Below are 19448 nucleotides of genomic sequence, written 5' to 3'. Positions count from 1 at the left end.
CTTCCAAAAAGAGACCAAATGCTTGACCTTCTCTATAAAACTAGATGACAGCTTGAGGAGTCATCCAAACCTAAAAGAAGGGTGCTATATCTTTTCTGCTCTTGGATTAATTGCGGGGAGCAGCCTCTGTGTGTGTCACTGCTACCACCCAACAAATCCCTATTTTGAGAAGAAACCATTCGAGTTCCCAGGAAGAATGTTTCCCCCCGTGGTTATATCTGATGTCAGCATGAACTTAGTGCTGTATAAATAACAGAAAACAAACACCCAAATAAATGGATTTTGAGCAATAATTTTAGCAAAAGAATGATAGTTGGTTGACAGTTCAGTAGGAAGAACGGGACAATGCAGACCAAAAAAGTTCTTAGGATTATTGGCTCATTTATAAAGACCAACCACACATGCTCTCCAAACATTCTTCACCAGCTTAAGAGCTCAAATACTCTGCATTTCGAAATTAACAGCTGGCAACATAAAAGAATTTCCATTTATTTTCATGATATCTTCATTTTCATACCATCTTGGAGTGTGCAAGTATGAAACTGAGATGTAGCTATAACCCACATATTTTGGTAAAAAACTAAAAAGTTCAACAAATTTTGAATCTACATTTAACAACTCCTTAGTAGTAATTTAATGTGATGTGAGTTTATCTCTATGCTGCCTAAGAGCATGCTTTAAAAGGCTACCCAGACACTGAAAGCAGGTTATGAGGCTACACAATGAGAGAAGGATCCCAGGAAAAGGGGAATAATCCCAGTTTCACTGACAGAAGTGTAACTAGGATCTATTGCTGTGAATTCTGATCAAAGACTACACTGAGTATGGTGGGATTCACTTTTACGGAACTGTGCATGGGATTGTATTGCAAGTCTTGAATTTATCAAGTTGCACTAATATACATGGGCAATTGTGCAGAACTAGAAAACAATCCTGAAATACAACAAAAGAGCACTGTGTTTCTTTTCTGAGCTTGGGCAAGAGTTTCAGAATGAGCACACACTCAGATCAGAACCAAGAGAAATACCACTAAAAAGGCAGTGTAAACCACAAGCTCCTGAGACAGAAGACCTCAGGTTTTGAAATCAGAATTTGAGTGTAACCATAAACATGCCTTATATATTTATGGTTGCACTCAAATTCTGATTTCAAAACCTGATAACAGAAAGGCTAAATGGCATACCAGTTTTATCAAGAAGAACTAGAATGTTGTCCTTCATGTTCAAATAACATTTCAAGAATGAGCACACTCAGATCAGAATCACTGTTGTGTTAAAACTACGCAATCAAAGTAGTTTGACACAACTTTAACTTCAATGGCTGATTGCTGTGAAATCATGGGAATTGTAGTTTTACAAGGTATTTAGCCTTCTTTTCAAATAGCGCTGGGGCCTCACCAAACTACAACAACTATGATTCCATAGCATTGAGCCATGACAATTAAAGTGGAGTAAAACTGCATTAATTCTAGATGCACCCCACGAGAAATAAAAAGACATCTGTATAAAGAACTTGCATACATCACAAGTTATTTACATAGGAGATATGTTTTTGTTTGGATGTGCCAGTTTTGTCAGGAGGAATTGCAAATGATTATTCTGAGCTCTTAAATACATAATACATCTCTAAAAATTACATCGTGTTGCTTTATGAAGCCCATGGGACACTTCTGTTTCAGAAACTTACTCCACCTGCCAGCCGAAAAAGAAGCAAGGAAACTGTAAATTCAAAGATCATTTTGTAGAAGCAAACGATATTTAGGAAAAAACTATTATAATGGGATGAAGCAGCCTATGAACATTTCGTTTTTATCCTCCCTACTCTATCATTTCCAAAATTAAATCACTGGTGACTGAATTATAGACTTTAAAACATGAAGGAGAAGAAAAACTCACTTGAACATCTGTTCATGTCTGGAGCTCGGAGACCATAGTACCCTGATGGGCAGGAATTCAAGCACTCCCCGTATTGTCTCATTCCTTCTCTTCGTAGAAAGAAGAACAATTTATGCTGACATCTGATGCATCCGTTGTCCTTTGAGCAAGACAAACAACCCTTGCAGATTGGATTGGGTCCATAGTTGGCTGTGAATTAGTTTTTCAAAAGGAGAAAGACAGAGAACACCAAGAGGGTTAAAACACAAGAATAAGCACCGTTAAGATTCCCCATCTTCCTGTTAAAGGCTGTACATTACAAATAATCGACTAAAGCAAACTTGGTTAGATGCAAGAATGACTCGGGCATTTCAATTAGCTTTTGGAAATGAAACTTCCATTTCTTCAAACACCATGTGGAACAGTTTAACAAGCTAAATTATTTTTTAAAGATGTATGGTACTGAACACAGCCAGAAAGCAAAATAAAAAAGGACACACCACTACTAAGTAAAGCTAGTGGGCTATTTTAACTGGAAAGAGTGTGTGTATATATATCTATTACCTACATTAAGTGCTTTATTATTATATTCAGGAAATTATGGAAAAATACTTTCATTTACCTGTATCCCTCATCCCTTCCACTGGGGAGTATTTAATAATATTATATTTAATATGCAAAATTGAAATAAGAGAATAATCTTTGCATATGCATATTTTAAATGCCTGTTTAAAAATGCAACTAATTTACATTATAATAAAAGGAATGTAATGAAACTGTGAATGCCATTAACACAACTATTTCTCTAGACAAAAGTAGATTTGTAGAATTTTAGAGCCACAGTTAAGAAAGGTTACTCTTTTGAGTATAACATCAGGCTGAATAGCTAGGTCAGATCATCCCAGACTCTGAGATTTCCCACAAAGGAGCAAATCTGTAATATCTTACTCAATTACTCCTAAAGCTGTTAATCTTGAAATAACTCAGTATTTCATTGCATGGACACTTGAGGCATTATTATTTATGTTTATCCTGCTTTTCTCCCATGGGTGGGATGCAGCAAACAGAGGATAAAAAGCAACATACCCTCAACCCAAACACATAAACAATAAACCAACACAATAATATAAATGTCAGAGCGCGCGGTTTGGATAAACACACATGCAGCGGAAGATCAACGAAGAATCACTGGCACCAATAAAGAGGCTGAAGCCTGTTTGGCTTTCTACAAAAGATTTACTGACAAACGGAAAACTCTCAAGACGACATATACATACAGAGTGCAAATAGGCAGAGAGCAGAGGGCAGAGGGAAGAACAGATAACACAGCAAGCTATTTATAACCACCTCTGCTGTCTGATGCAATACACAGTTAACTCTTTACACACTCGCATAGTGGACAGCAGACAGCATGATGCAATCTCCAGCTCACATTGCAACACTATAACTCAATTACATTTAAACAACTCTATATACAATCATTCCCACTTCAACAATTCCCCCTCGCTCTGGTAACTTCTCCCACACGAGGTTTCTTTTTCAAAACATAGTCGCTCCACTTTATGATCTTTAGGTCTACTGACAACTTCAAACACTCCTTGCTGCATCATGGAATTATATTCACTATCCATAGCCATTTGCCATTCTCTTACATTAGTACTTTCCATTGCTTTTTGGTAACATTCAGGCTCATCATCTAGGTTTACAGTAGCTTGGTAAAGTACTGGTTTTCCAAACCTCTCTGGTGGCTTTCTAACTCTTCTACTTCTTCTTAATACCATACTTCCGTATAAATTGTATAAATTGTGTACATTGTATAAATCATTTAAATATGCTTAAAAGTAACTACATTTATCATTATCATAAAATCCTTGTACCTCGGGCCACTCAGGCTATCTTAAAAGCATCATATTAAAAGTCTCAAGTTCCAAATCTTTGGCCATATAAGTCTTGCCTGACTGACATAGGCTGCTTATTGTGGGTTGTCGGGGAAGGCCTGCATCCATAAAAAAATCTTAACCTAGGAGCAAACGGCCTATAGCAAGGGGAGGGAGTTCTAGAGTCGCAGGGCCACCATCGAAAAGGCTCTCATTCCCACCAACTGTACTTGTGACGGTGGTGGGACCAAGAGAAGGGCGTCTCCTGATGATCTCAGGGCTCGTGAGGGCTGATAGGAGGAGATGTGGTCCCTCAAGTAGACTTGACATAATGCCAACTGCAGTTTGAGAAAATTTGATGGAGCAGGACAGAGAGCGCCATGGACTCCCTGGAGAGTACACAGCAACACATCCAAAGTGCCCTACTTCAGGAGAGACCAGCAAGAGTATAGGCTCACGCATACTGTATTTTCAAGGCACTGCTTTGACCCTGACATTCCTCCCCCATTTCCATGCTCTGAGAACTCTACTTCCAAAATACAACATTGTTCATGGCCATGCTGAATGTAGGATGCTAGGAGTTCTAGTCCAAAAATGTAGCTTTTGTTGGTTTGCCTTAAAGTCATGATACATCAGAAATGACTTGAAGAACAATGCCACATCATCATCAACAACAACATGGATCTGTGCAGCAGTTCTATGAGTGGTTTGCACAAAATATAAACACAAATAATGATAAATTGGTTTAAAAATATTTCAGATCATTAGTTACTTAGCTAAATGGGTACTTGGTTAAAAGATTAAGTTAGTTATAATTTCAAGCTCTTCACAGAGTAATTAATTACTATTTTTTTAAAAAAATACTTTCCTGTTTCTTGAAAGGTAACTAAAATACTTTTACTTATTTCTAATAAAGATCTACCTACTATATACTGTTAGGCTATTGTACAAAACACACTCTCCTCCCACTTACTTCACTGTCATCTGAACACCCACATATATGCATGAGTAAGTATCAGAGTAAGCATCAGAAGTTAGTCTAATTTATAAGCCCTTGTTTTCACAGCTTCTGTCTTTACACATTAATCTTATCTAGTGCTGATTTTAATTTCCAGTGATCTATTTATACTAACATTTCTTTTAATAAATCTTACTTTCAATTAATCCAATTGCCTTCTTGGCACGCAACTAAAAGAATCCCTATTTCATAAGATACAGATCTCATCATAAGATAAAGATTTCTGGAAGGGCTATCAAGAGGTTACGATACAGAATGAAACTTGCTGGTGGTAGCACATCTAAAACAAGGCCAAAAAACTAGACCTAAATTCCATCACAGAACACCACCGAATTATAAAATTGGAAAACTGAAAAAAACCTAAAGGCAATTTACTTAAAAGTATTGACAATGTAGGAATCCATGGCTGAAACACTTCTAGACTCCTGAAAAACTGTCTGCTACTACTGTATGGTAAAAGAAGGCACATATGTTCATTGTGAGCACATTAAAAAGCTGTTTTTTATGAAAAGTCATTTGAAACAAACTTCATGTAAAGGAAACCAAAGTATAAGAGGAAACTTCTTATTAAAGCCACTGGTGGGATTCTTTTCATGCAGGAGTTAGCATTCCATAAGTGAGAAATGTAAAGTTTCAGTCCACCTTAGGCCTGTTTGTTTATGTCTTTGGTTGCTGTTGATGTTGATATTGTCTTTCACCTCCTGAAACAACCAAAGCCATCCCACAACTTCAGCCACTTGTTGCCACCTCACATCCATTCCATGGCCAATGGAGAGAGAGCAATTAGAGAAATACCTGGCTATGTCACCATTGCAAGAGACAGAATGATTACATCATTCACTAAGATTTACAGAGATCCTTAGCAAAACTCAGCAGAGAATGTAATCATTCTGCATTTGTGTATGGTAACATAGACACATCTGCAATCTACTGTCCTCCAGCAACCACAGAATGGGGGCGGGTGAGGTGGTTAAAAACAAGCTGTTGGGAAGGTTGAGATGAAATATGTATTTGAAAAGCTGGAATATTATGCTGTGTTAAGTCTTGTAGGATTTCATCAGGGACATGAAAGTGAAAAGCAAGTTGCAAACCCATAAAGGAAATTGCAAGCCCAAGCTACTGTTAAATCAGGACACCATCAAATTCTATAAAGTAAAGTGAGGAGGGAAAGGTAGCAGAATAAAATCTGTTAGTTCCACTTTTTCCTCATATTTAAATAAAACCCCTCAAATTCTTTCAACTAAACCCAGGGCTTATCTACACAGGCCAGAACCCCCAAATCAGGCCAGAAGTTGCTCCTAGGCATCCAGTCTCATGGGTATCTTTGCTGTCATCAGCAAAGGTGCCCGGCAATAGTTCTGCAACAAATGGCAAAAAAGGTAAGGGTGAACATCCAGTAGGGTCAAAGCATGCACATAACAATGAAGGATGGAAGAAAATGTAACATATTTGTTGAGGCAATTTTTGTCCCAGATGTTTACAGCTGAAAATAAACCTTCATACTTGGTAAATGGCTGAAACTTGATGATATTTTTGAAACTACTGTGGTGAAATCACATAAAATGATTAACTTCTAGGCCAGTGGTTCTCAACCTGTGGGTCCCCAGATATTTTTGGCCTTCAACTCCCAGAAATCCTAACAGCTGGTAAACTGGCTGGGAGTTGTAGGCCAAAAGCATCTGGGGACCTCAGGTCTGAAACACTGTTCTGGGCCTTCTTCTACAACAAAATGCTACTTTGGGATACAAAAATGTCTCATCAGGTAGGATGAAGGTTAAAGCAAGGAAAGGCAGCTACTATATTTCCTTCTGATTAATGGAATACTGCAACTAAGAAGAACTAATTGAATTGGTGGAACTAATGATGGATAACTACTTTGGAGGCCTTTGAGTTGTAAGTATTTCAGTTTGCACGTCAGCTGGCAATGACACAAGTGAATTCAGGTGGAGAGTGCTAATATAAACTACATCAAAACAGGGCCACAGATTGATAAGAGGGATGTACCACTATGCTCAAGAAAACTCTGAATTTTGGGAAATAGTTTAAAAAAAATAAAAGTTATTGACAATATTATGGAGAAGAGTTCAATGATGACTCAAACACATCAGTTAGAAAGTATAAAAATAAACACTGTATCAAGGAGGAGGATGGAACATGCAACATAATAGTTCTGTAGAAACACAGATTTAGAACAAACCTGAAAGTCCACTTGAGGATGACCCAGAGGACAGAACCAGATCTAATGCTTTTAGACTACAGGATTGATTTTTACTAAACATTAGAAGGCACTCCTTGATACAAAGAGAAGTTTGGCAAAGGAACCAACTGTCTGGAAGGGCGATAGGGTCTCTTCCACTGGGTGTCTTCACAAAAAGGCTGGCAAACTTCCTGTTGGGGATACTCCAGCTGGAAATCATGCACTAAACAACGGGTTGAACTCAATGGCCCATCCATCTCTTTAATTCTATGATTACTACCACAATTTTGATGATTTAGATCACTTATGCCTTTCAACATCAGAGACATTGTATAATCACTCAGAATTCACTGGCTGTCATTACATATACATTTAATCACACACACATGTATGCAGAGACACACAATTCCACTCTGGCTGGCATGACATATAGCTCTCAGTCCTTGCTTATCTCGACTTTTCCATTGCCCTTCCCACCACCTCAGCATCCTCTCATCTACATTGCTAACTACAGGGCATGCCATCCCACACGTTGTTGCCATGCATTTATGTCTCAAATATTGAAAACTAAATTTGTTTTCATCAGTCTTTTAATATCTAAAATATTTCAGCTTGCTGCTCTGAACTAACATTGCTCTCATATGCAGGTGAATAAACAGAGATTTAATTTTTCCCCTTTGATGGCTTGTTTATTTTGTCTTTTATTGTAAGTTCTAACTTTTCCAAGCCCAAAAAATCTGCAGGAATCCAAAGACACGAGACTCCAACAAAAACACAGACCCAAAACCAGATCCACCCAAACAGCCAAAGTCAAAAAACACAACTGTTTGAGGCATTAAAAAATCTTTTAAAAATACAAAAATAGGAGAAAAAGGGTGAAGGAGAGTAGCCTTTATAAGAAGGAAACCAGACAATATAAACATATGTCAGGTATTTGATGCCTAGAACTCATTAATTATAAATGAAAAACAAAACTAAAGGCAGGTGAAAGGTAGAGTGGGGAATGAAGTCTCACAGATTATTCAATACAGACAGTCCCTGAGATACAAGCATCTGATGTACAAACAACTCATCGTTACAAATGGGGGTGAGACAACAGGAAATGAGAGAAATCCACCCCTCAGAAACTAAATTCATTCCTGAAAAAGTTATCATGGGGAAAGGATGTCTCAAATGAAGCCTTACCACCAATCCTTGTTTCCACAACAAGCCAAACTTTTCAAAGTCCAATTATTACAGGGACAGAAAGTGAAGTGAAATCTTCTTAACAGGGGCACAGACAGCAAAACAAGCACCAGAGGGGTGTTAACCTTCCCTATGCTGTCGTAAGTTGTATCAGATCTGTTAAATTTGTACTTCTGATGCGATTTCTGATGCACAGGCATGGCTCGCGCCAAAAACTTAAGAATCAAAACGTACCCGATACTTTTTCATTTAGATTTTGTAAATCTCAGAAGCTTCCCAAAGTTAGTTTCATTGTCAGCACAAAGAAGCAAGCAAAGCCAAAAGGGCTGCCTTTCTTTAAATTAATGGCTTCTCGCCATTAGGAGAAGGAAGCAGCAGAGAGAAAGCAAAGTTCACTGGAAAAGAAAGCACAGAATTCTGGGAAATGTAGTTTGGGAAGGCGAGGAGCCCTATGCCAGAGAATTCAAAAGATCCTAGCCTAAACTACATTTCCCAGAATTCTGCTCAGGATCAGAAATCCCCAATCAGGATAGGGGAGAGGAGCTATTTTCCCTCTGTAGCAGCAGGCAGCCAGAGTTCCAATGAATGGCTGAATCTGCAAAGAGGAGGACTGACTGATACTTCTAGTAAGCAAATCTCTGTGCTGGGATGGGAAGAAATCCCTAAATGGAAATTCTCTTGGTTAATGTGGCAGACATTCAATGAGATAGCTCTTGTGGCTTTTTTAAAAAAAAATCAAAACTTTTTTTAAAATACTAAAATCAGTAGATTTATTAATATTTCTGAAGGTTGGGGTGACTGATAGCCTGTCATATGTGTCATTGTATAGAAAATTCAAGGAGATAGCTCTTGTAGGTTTTTTTTTTAAGTTGTTTATAAAAACTACAAACTCCAGAATTCTGCAGAATGCAGTCACTGCAGAATTCTGGGGTTTGTAGATTAGGGAAGAGTCTTTAAACTGCTCATCCAGAGAAGCCCTGGGCCTCCCTAAACTACAAACCCCAGAATTCTGCAGGAGGCAGTCACAGCATGTAAAGTGGAAAAATGCTCAAGTGTGATCAGGCATGATCAAGATCTGCACACAGCCCAAAATTGAGCCCAGAGAACTTGAACCTTATTGTCAAGAGATGGCTCACAAATAACGAAAGCTCAGGGCAAGGTCCTGAAACGTTGCCCACCCAACTACCATGCTTACTATTTTGCTTTTAAAACACACACACACACACACACACACACACACACACACCTGCATGCATGCACACACCCATACTACATTCAAACAACTGTTAATTGGTTGAATGGATGATGTAACCAAAACTGAGTGGTAGAGTCTTCTTCTCTGGAAGTTTGTAAGCACAGGCTGGATGGCCATCTGTCAGGAGTACTTTGTCTGTGTGTTCCTGCAGGGCAGGAAGTTGGACTGGATGGCTCTTGTGGTCTCTTCCAACTCCATAATTCTATGATTCTAAAAGTAGTACTTAAAAGTAAGCTCTGAAATTAGATTTAGGTGAATGCAAAGGTGTCTACAAGCAAGCCCGTAGCCAAGAGTTCAAACCACACCCAAAAAGTTTCAGATTTTAAAAAATCCTGGTTACTCATAAATTTTAAGTGGTTAACCAAATCCCCATGCCAAATATATGAGAAGCAAAAATTAGAGTCCCCCAAGAACTAGAAGCACTATCTCAACCAAATTTAGATTTGTCACACTACCATTACCTACCTTTCTACCAATTTGCATTACAATAGTAGCAATAGCTAGCATGGTGGAAGAGACCAAGTTGGTCTGCCCACAACTGGCAGGCAAAGCTGAAGGCACGGAGGGGAGTGATTTGACCTGGATTGCAGGTGAAAACTGAGGAAACTGTGGAAACTGAGGTGTCTACCACTGGTTCATCTCATGCCCTGCCAAAGAAACAATAGAACAGAAGCAAATAGAAGAAGCTGTGTCATTGGTCTTTATATGAACAAGATTGTTTCCGATGATTAAGTGAAAGCTCAATTAGTGCAAAATCCACATTGCCAGGATATATATTTGCTGTGGATAAGATGAGGCATCTAAGATTTCAACCCAAGTGGTTCAGCAGATTTTTAGCCTACTCATTTCATGTACAAGGTGTACTCTGTAAGTATGGTGTGGTGTTTGGAGGAGAAGTTGGGGCAAAGGTGGTCATCAGAAGCTTGATACATTGGTTGCTAAACAATTTGTGCAATGAGAAAATTAAATAGACGTTTTCAACACACACCAAAAAAATAGTACCTTCAGAACAACTTGTGCTTGGCTGAAAACTTCTTGTTAATTTGCAGTGGAAAACGTCTTGATGATAAAGGAAATGAGAAAGCAGAAGAAAACAGAATAAGCTTCTGCCGATTGTGCAACCTATTGTCCTTTGCGACTGAAAAGAACTGGCTTTAACCCTAACCTATTACCTATGAAGAATCTTTGCACAATGATAGTAATTTGTTGAGATCTTGTGTCAGATCAGGAGACACTGGCCTGTAAAATCATCTCAGGGGGGATAAGTGTCAATGCCTCCTGATTTTTTTTCTGACTACGGGTCTGTCTATAAGACACACTTTTTATCTAGTTCAGTTCCTCATCGATAAAGGAAGTTCTACAATCGGACCTTACATGGATTTTGTAAGGAATGAGATAATTACAAACAAAAAAACCCCCCATTCTGCTCAATTATAAAATGTGCCACAGAAATGAATAAATTATTTTACTTAAATACATATATGATGCATTCCTATACATGTGCACACTATTAAAAATGAATACATCACAGAGACTTTTACAAGCAACTAGGTTTCTCACTTCTCGTCAGTTTAAAGCCTGAAAAATATTTTGGTTTTACAAAAATGCTCCTAATTTCTTTAGCAATTTCCTCATTTTTAATGTGGTCCTGTACAATTTCAAAACTGTCTCTTTCTTTTAAATTGCCTTTTAGTACAATGTTAAGGCCATGTTTGACTCCATGCCTCTTTTTCAAAACCACTAGTAAGAACTCCTATGCCAATGGTAGAAATACTGTCAAAACCGTAACAAAATTGAAAGGACGGCACTGGAAGGAGGAAAATACTCCTAATTTAGGGTAGCGGTTAGTTGGTACATATTCTTCATTGGTATTTGAACTGGCTTTTTTTCAACGGGGAATCAACGAACAAAACTTTCAAGAAACTTGGCCTATTTTCATTGAGTCATTTGCTATGGCATTTTAATTTCTATTCATTTTCTCTCCATTTTAATTTTTATTCATACAATATTACTAGACCACAGTAAGACCCTTTGTTAAGACTATTGCTATATAGTGAATATCATGTTGTGTTCCACGTCATACCATGCCAACATCCTAGATAATTTTGGAGTTTATAGTTTGACAAAACTGAAGAGTGTAATGGCTGAGAATACAAAACTTTACTCCTGAAACTACCAATCCCAGAATTCTACGGAATGTTGTCACAGAAATTAAATTGGAATATTACACTACAATTGCATAGTGCAAATTGGCTCAAAAGTCAGATCAATAGCATTCTAGCATTAACAAGCAGAAACAACAGAAATTGGAGTTAGAATTGGAGTTGAGATCAGTAACAGTTTAACCTCATAAAAGAGACTTTATCTGAAACTTGGCAGTATTTGAAAAGTTAATGTGAGGATGGCCTATGCCACTGCTTCTTAAACTGTAGTTACGGATCCCAAATGGGGTTCTCTTGGCGCAATTTTGGGGTCGTTAAAATTGGGTAACAGTAAAGGTTTTCTGAATGTCAAATAGTGGTTGTCTTAGACATTTACATAATTCTGTTAGCAACAGCATGCAATGTTTATAGTGGACTCTGCAGAAGATGCTGCAGCCGTACTTCATAAAAGGAAAATCAACCAGTTTAGAAAGCCTTACAAATGATGATTTATTAACAGTAAATGTCTGGTGCTATATATATATGTGTGTGTGTGTGTGTGTGTGTGTGTGTGTGTATAGGAGCCCTGTGGCGAAGTGTGTAAAGCACTGAGCTGTTGAACTTGCAGACTGAAAGGTCACAGGTTCAAACCTCGGGAGTGGCAGAAGCGGCCGATATTAGCTCCAGCTTCTGCCAACCTAGCAGTTCGAAAACATGCAAATGTGAGTAGATCAGTAGGTACCGCTCAGGCGGGAAGGTAATGGCGCTCCATGCAGTCATGCCAGCCACATGACCTTGGAGATGTCTACGGACAACGCCGGCTCTTCGGCTTAGAAATGGAGATGAGCACCTGTCAGGACCCAGGCTACAGAGCACCAATAACCATACGCAGAGGCCAGATTCAATCTAATATCTTTATTAAGGAAATATATAAGATTAATAAAAATAAATGTAAAAGTTAGTTCAGAAGCAGACCTTTCAGGAAAGGTCAATATTAGTCCCAAAAAGCAATGTCCAATATGAAATATTATGATCCAAAGTTGTAATCCAATAACCGAAACACTCACTTTGCCAGGCAAAGTGAGGGGAAATGACAAGGTCCTTTAGTCCATAAACTTGAGCAAGGCTAGGAAATAACTTGATACTTGAAGCAAGGCTTAAAACGTGGAACAAGGTAACAAGGAACAAGAACAAGGTCCGTGGAATAACTTGGTAAAATCCGTGATACAAGGCAAGGTATAGTCCCGGGAAACAAGCAAGGTCCGTAGGTAAACAAAGGCTGGAAACTGGGGCGAAGGCTGGAAGGCAGGCAAAGGCTTGAGCAGGAACGAGGCTTGAAACGGAGCGCGCTGTCCAAACACAACTCGCTCCGGAGGCTGACGAATTGACTCCGCGAAGTTACTACGCGGGTAAAACACCTATATAGAGTCTAACTTTCCCACCGAAGCAGTTCTCTGGGAACCAGAAACGAAAGCTAAACTCTGAGACCAGATGTCTGACTCCTTAAAGGTTCTCACGAAAAGCAGACTTAATTGGGTACATTCTTAGCTGCTATCCTCGCACTCCTGCGCGAAGCTGCTTCCAAACCCCTCTGTTGTTTACAAAACTCATGGCGAGAGAACACGGGAGATGTAGGCTCAGGGTTTGTTTGACATACTTCTGGGACACAACTTTCTTGCAGGTGCAAGGTTCCCAGATCTGCCTGGGAAAGATCTGGCTGAGAAGATTCCAGTTCTGACTGGGAAGGTAAAAAACCCAAGTTTTCTTCTTCATCAGGCATTACAATGTCATGAGCAGGACTACAAGGCCCATGAGTCATCACACTATCCCCCTCCTCAAGGCCCCTCCCAAACTGGGACTCTCTCCCCGAGGCGCGAGGTCGTGGTTTGGCGGGATAGGTCTGATGAAAGCGACGGGTTAGATCAGGAGCATGGACTGTGGAGGCGTCTTCCCAAGAGCGTTCCTCAGGGCCAAAACCCACCCAGTCAATGAGATATTGCAGGCGGCGGCGGTGAAAGCGAGAATCCAAAATGTCTTGAACCTCGAACTCGTCCTCCCCATCCACCAAAATAGGGACAGGGGCCGGCCGGTCTACATCTGGCCGCACACCATCCGCCGGAAGGAGCAGGGAGCGGTGAAACACTGGGTGAATGCGCATTGAACGCGGAAGTTGAAGTTTGAAAGTCACGGGGTTTAATTGCGCCACCACTGGATAGGGGCCAATGAAACGGGCATCTAACTTCCGGCAAGGGCGGTGGGAGGGCAGAAAGCGAGTGGACAGAAAAACCCGATCTCCTACCTTGATTTCGGGGCCCGGCTGGCGATGTTTGTCAGCGTGGCGTTTATAGTCCTCCTTGGCTTGGTCTAGTTGCTGGAGCAAAAGTTGTTGTACCGCTGTGAGTTCCTGCAGCCAATCCTCTGCTGCGGGAACTTCTGAAGTTTCAATGACAGGGGGAAAGAAACGTGGATGGAAGCCGTAGTTTGCAAAGAACGGCGTTTCTTTTGTAGAAGCTTGAACTCCATTGTTATAGGCAAACTCTGACAGTGGTAACAGAGAAGCCCAATTGTCCTGTTGGTAGTTTACATAACAGCGAAGATACTGCTCCAAAGTGGCATTGGTGCGCTCCGTTTGTCCATCTGTTTGGGGATGATGAGCTGAAGATAAGCGAGAGTCTATGCCCAATAGTTTTTGTAGTGCCTTCCAAAAACGAGAGGTGAATTGAGATCCACGGTCTGTGACTAAACTCTTGGGCAATCCATGTAGTCTGAAAACATGTAGAAGGAATAGATCTGCAGTCTCTTTGGCCGTGGGAAGACCTTCACAGGGAATGAAATGGGCTAACTTGGTGAAAAGGTCCACCACCACTAGGATCGTGGTGAATCCACAGGAAGGTGGTAGGTCAGTGATGAAATCCGCAGAAATTATTTCCCATGGCCGAGATGGGGTAGGAAGGGGATGCAGAAGCCCTGAGGGCTTCTCCCTTCTTATCTTGGAGCGCTGGCATACTGGGCAGGTGTTGACATATTTTTCCACATCTTTGCGGATCTTGGGCCACCAAAAATCCCTTAGGATCAGATGCATGGTTTTAAATAGTCCGAAATGCCCTGCTGGTTTGCAGTCATGACACAGACGAAGCGCTTTTTCCCTGCCCGGTCCGGGTGGGATATAAACATGATTTCTATAGCATAGCAGTCCATCTTTAAGCGAAAAGGGAAAATGCAGACCTTGACGAAGTTGGTCCTGCGCCCAGGCATCTGCTTGCTGACTAGCCCTGATTTCTTGAGCACAGATGGGTCCTGGAGTAGAGGAAGTTGAACCAATGGGAGTGGATTTGGTGTTCCCCACTGTGAGCGTGGCAAAGTTCTCGGGTTGTAGTAATTGGGATTCAAAGGTCTCCTTGCGTCCTGCAGCGTATTCCGGTTTACGTGACAGGGCGTCTGCTTGCTTGGTTTGGGCTGGGGTCACATAATGAATCTGGAAGTTGAAACGTTCAAAGAACAAAGCCCAACGTTGCTGCCTCTGATTTAGTTTGCGGGCAGTTCTTAGATGTTCTAGATTTCGATGATCAGTGTGGACTTCAATGGGAAATTTGGCCCCTTCTAGCCAATGTCTCCAAGTTTCAAAGGCTGCCTTTATGGCCAGTAGTTCCTTTTCCCAAATGGTGTAATTTCTCTCTGGTGTGGTTAGTTGACGGGAGTAAAAGGCACAGGGACGAAGGTGGTCTCCCACCGGTTGTAAGAGTACAGCCCCAATCGCCACATCAGAGGCGTCCGCTTGCACAACAAAAGGGGTTCCAGGATCTGGGTGCTGTAGAATTGGCTGGGACGTGAATAATTTCTTTAGTTGCTGGAACCCTTTCTCTGCTTGATCAGTCCAGCGGAAGGGCTGTTTTCCACGGATGCAGCTAGTGATTGGGTCAGACCAGCGGGCAAAATCTGGAATGAACTTGCGGTAATAGTTCGCGAACCCCAAGAAACGCTGCACCTCTTTCTTGTTAGTTGGCGCCCGCCATTCCAATACTGCTGAAACCTTGGCTGGATCCATGGAGAGCCCTAGAGGCGAGATACGGTATCCAAGGAAATCTACCTCTTGTAGATCAAAAGCGCATTTTTCCAGCTTGGCATAAAGTCCATGATCCCGCAATCGTTGTAACACCATTTTGACGTGGTTCTCATGTTCTGATTGTGATCTAGAAAACACCAAAAAATCGTCCAGGTAGATTATCAAGAACCTATCTAGATAGTCCTGAAAAATGTCGTTGACAAAATGCTGGAACGTTGCGGGAGCTCCGCATAATCCATAATTCATAACTCGGGACTCGAATAATCCGAATTTGGTCTGGAAGGCGGTCTTCCACTCGTCCCCTTCTCTGATGCGAACTAAGTTGTAAGCCCCCCGAAGATCCAGCTTGGTGTAAATCTTGGCTCCTCGAAGCCGATCCAGTAGATCCGAGATTAAGGGCAGGGGATAGCTGTTCCGCTTGGTGATATTGTTCAATGCTCTGTAGTCCACCACCAAGCGTAGTTCCCCTGACTTCTTCTTCACAAACATCACTGGGGAGGCGGCTGGGGATTGAGAGGGTCTAATGAATCCCTTACGAAGGTTTGTCTCTATGAATTCCCTGAGAGCTTCTTGCTCTGGTTCAGTCAGGGAGTATAGGTGCCCTCGCGGGATCGGGGCCCCCTCCACCAGGTCAATGGCACAGTCATAAGGTCTATGTGGGGGTAATTTCTCGGCTTCTTTTTCATTGAATACATCCCAATACTCGGAGTACTTCTTGGGCAGGGTGATGATGGGCTCGGTGTCTGTGGCATGGCAGACCTTGGCTACAAGGCAATGGTTTTGGCAGTACTGTGAAGCAAACTGCAGTTCTCTGTTGGACCAGGAGATGCTTGGGTCGTGGAGAGTCAGCCATGGAATTCCCAAAATCACAGGGAAATGGGGAACCTCGGTAACAAAGAAAGAAATCTCTTCCATATGTTCCCTTATCCACATCCTGGTGGGTTCCGACCACTGACTTACGGGGCCCGTCTTGAGGGGGCGGCCGTCTATGGCTTGTACCACACGAGCATTCTTGAAATCATGATATTGTAATCCCAGAGAGTCGGCATACTCTCTATCAATGAAATTGTTGGTGGCTCCGGAGTCTATCATGGCGTGGATCATGACGGGTCCCCTTTTTGCTGACCATAAGGTGACCACGAGAAGGAACAGGACCCCGGTTGGCGGCTCTTGAACGGGTTTTTTGACCGGGTTGGCGAGCCTCTCTACGCCCGGTCGTTGGCTTCCCCCGCCGGCTGTGTGCCAGCCGGCTCAGACGCCTTCGTCTCAGTGGAGGACGCCGCCGCAAGACGGGCGGCGGGCTTCCCTTTGGCTGGGCACTCTCTGGCGAAGTGGCCCCCGTTCCCGCAGTACCAACAGAGGTTTAAGCGTTGACGACGGGCCTTCTCGGCGGCATCTAATCTGGGACGCACGTTGCCCAACTGCATCGGCACCTCCTCGCTTCCTCTGGGGTATGGGGTTGGTGGTGGGGGTCTCCACACTGGACGTGGCTGAACGCTGGCGGGAGCGGGGGGTTTAGCCCCAGCTCTACCGCTCTGGCCTCGAACCCACTGTTTCCTGTTGGCAATCATGACTTCAGCCCGTAAACATTGATCAATGAGTGCTTCGAGGGTCTGGGGAGGATCCACCTTGGAGATTTCCTCCAGCATTTCGATGTTGAGACCCTCCCGGAATTGTCCCCTGAGGGCTACATCATTCCAGCCGGTGTTATGGGCCAGCACTCGGAACTCGGCTATGTACTGAGACATAGGTCTGTCTCCTTGGAAGAGGCGACGGAGTTTGTGACCGGCTGCCTCCAAATTGTCCTCGATTCCCCAAGTCTCCTTAAGGTGGTCCAAGAAGCGTTGCGCGGACCTTAGGTGTGGAGAGGCTTGGTCGAACAGTGCCGTCGCCCAGTTGGCCGCTGGCCCGTCTAGAAGACTGTAAACCCATGCCACCTTGATGTCTTCTTGGGGAAATTCGGCAGCACGGGCCTCTAGATAAGCTTGGCATTGGCGACGGAAAACATGAACCTTAGAAGCTTCTCCAGTAAACTTGGTTGGCAACGCCATGGCCGGTAGACGGATTCCGCGTTCCTTCAACCCTTTTATTTCTCCATCCTGGGCATTAAGCTTATCACGGATTCGATCCACCTCATCTTTGTCGATGGTGTAGGTAATCGGCTGGCCGCTCGGCCCAGGTACGGTTCCGGTAGACATTCTGGCCGAGGTTAATTGGTGCTTAGGGTGGCGGAGTCAAACTGTCAGGACCCAGGCTACAGAGCACCAATAACCATACGCAGAGGCCAGATTCAATCTAATATCTTTATTAAGGAAATATATAAGATTAATAAAAATAAATGTAAAAGTTAGTTCAGAAGCAGACCTTTCAGGAAAGGTCAATATTAGTCCCAAAAAGCAATGTCCAATATGAAATATTATGATCCAAAGTTGTAATCCAATAACCGAAACACTCACTTTGCCAGGCAAAGTGAGGGGAAATGACAAGGTCCTTTAGTCCATAAACTTGAGCAAGGCTAGGAAATAACTTGATACTTGAAGCAAGGCTTAAAACGTGGAACAAGGTAACAAGGAACAAGAACAAGGTCCGTGGAATAACTTGGTAAAATCCGTGATACAAGGCAAGGTATAGTCCCGGGAAACAAGCAAGGTCCGTAGGTAAACAAAGGCTGGAAACTGGGGCGAAGGCTGGAAGGCAGGCAAAGGCTTGAGCAGGAACGAGGCTTGAAACGGAGCGCGCTGTCCAAACACAACTCGCTCCGGAGGCTGACGAATTGACTCCGCGAAGTTACTACGCGGGTAAAACACCTATATAGAGTCTAACTTTCCCACCGAAGCAGTTCTCTGGGAACCAGAAACGAAAGCTAAACTCTGAGACCAGATGTCTGACTCCTTAAAGGTTCTCACGAAAAGCAGACTTAATTGGGTACATTCTTAGCTGCTATCCTCGCACTCCTGCGCGAAGCTGCTTCCAAACCCCTCTGTTGTTTACAAAACTCATGGCGAGAGAACACGGGAGATGTAGGCTCAGGGTTTGTTTGACATACTTCTGGGACACAACTTTCTTGCAGGTGCAAGGTTCCCAGATCTGCCTGGGAAAGATCTGGCTGAGAAGATTCCAGTTCTGACTGGGAAGGTAAAAAACCCAAGTTTTCTTCTTCATCAGGCATTACAATGTCATGAGCAGGACTACAAGGCCCATGAGTCATCACAGCACCAACCCCCAGAGTCAGACATGACTGGACTTAACGTCAGGGGAAACCTTTACCATATATATATATATATATATATATATATATATATATATATACACACACACACACACACACACACACACACACACACACACACAGACATATACACTTGAGGTCATGTAAAACCTTCTCAGGCAGAAATGACCATGAGTTGAAAAGGTTTAAGAAGCCCTGGCCTATGATATGAATTTTGTGACACAGAAAATCAAGAAATGGCTTAATTACAGGAACACATAGTGTGGTGAAATGCTTGGCATTGTACTGCATTATTAAATCTTATCTTTTTCATACTTGATTGTTCTCATACATCTAAAAAAGGTCTAGATTATGTCCACCTCTATGGGCCCATCTACACTGCCACATAATGTGACATGGTAGTCACATTAGCCTGGGGTTTCCAAAATGACACATCAGGCTAATACATTTTAACTCTGAATAAACCTGTTCTTCTAGGCACTGTATATTCAAGGTTGAAAATACTTGCAAAGATTTGGATCTTCTGAGAAGATTCAGACCTTTGGAGGTATGAGTTCTATGAGGACTGCCTTTTGGGATCGCCATCCACAATCCCAGGAGGCATCCCCA

The 19448-nt window shown here is 42.1% G+C and overlaps 1 protein-coding gene across 2 annotated transcripts in view; it reads right to left on the bottom strand.

Annotated features, from left to right (window-relative positions):
- The window catches only part of rspo2 (R-spondin 2), a 134530-nt gene that overhangs the window by 45470 nt on the left and 69612 nt on the right, over positions 1 to 19448 (bottom strand). For both annotated transcript variants that reach the window (XM_008108251.3, XM_016992764.2), the window contains exon 3: positions 1896 to 2084. In XM_008108251.3, coding sequence (XP_008106458.1) covers positions 1896 to 2084 — 189 coding nt within the window. The remainder of the gene's footprint in view (positions 1 to 1895; positions 2085 to 19448) is intronic.

Source organism: Anolis carolinensis, chromosome 4 (assembly GCF_035594765.1).
Source record: "Anolis carolinensis isolate JA03-04 chromosome 4, rAnoCar3.1.pri, whole genome shotgun sequence".
NCBI lineage: Eukaryota > Metazoa > Chordata > Lepidosauria > Squamata > Dactyloidae > Anolis > Anolis carolinensis.
This window is presented reverse-complemented; position numbering and strand designations above follow the sequence as displayed.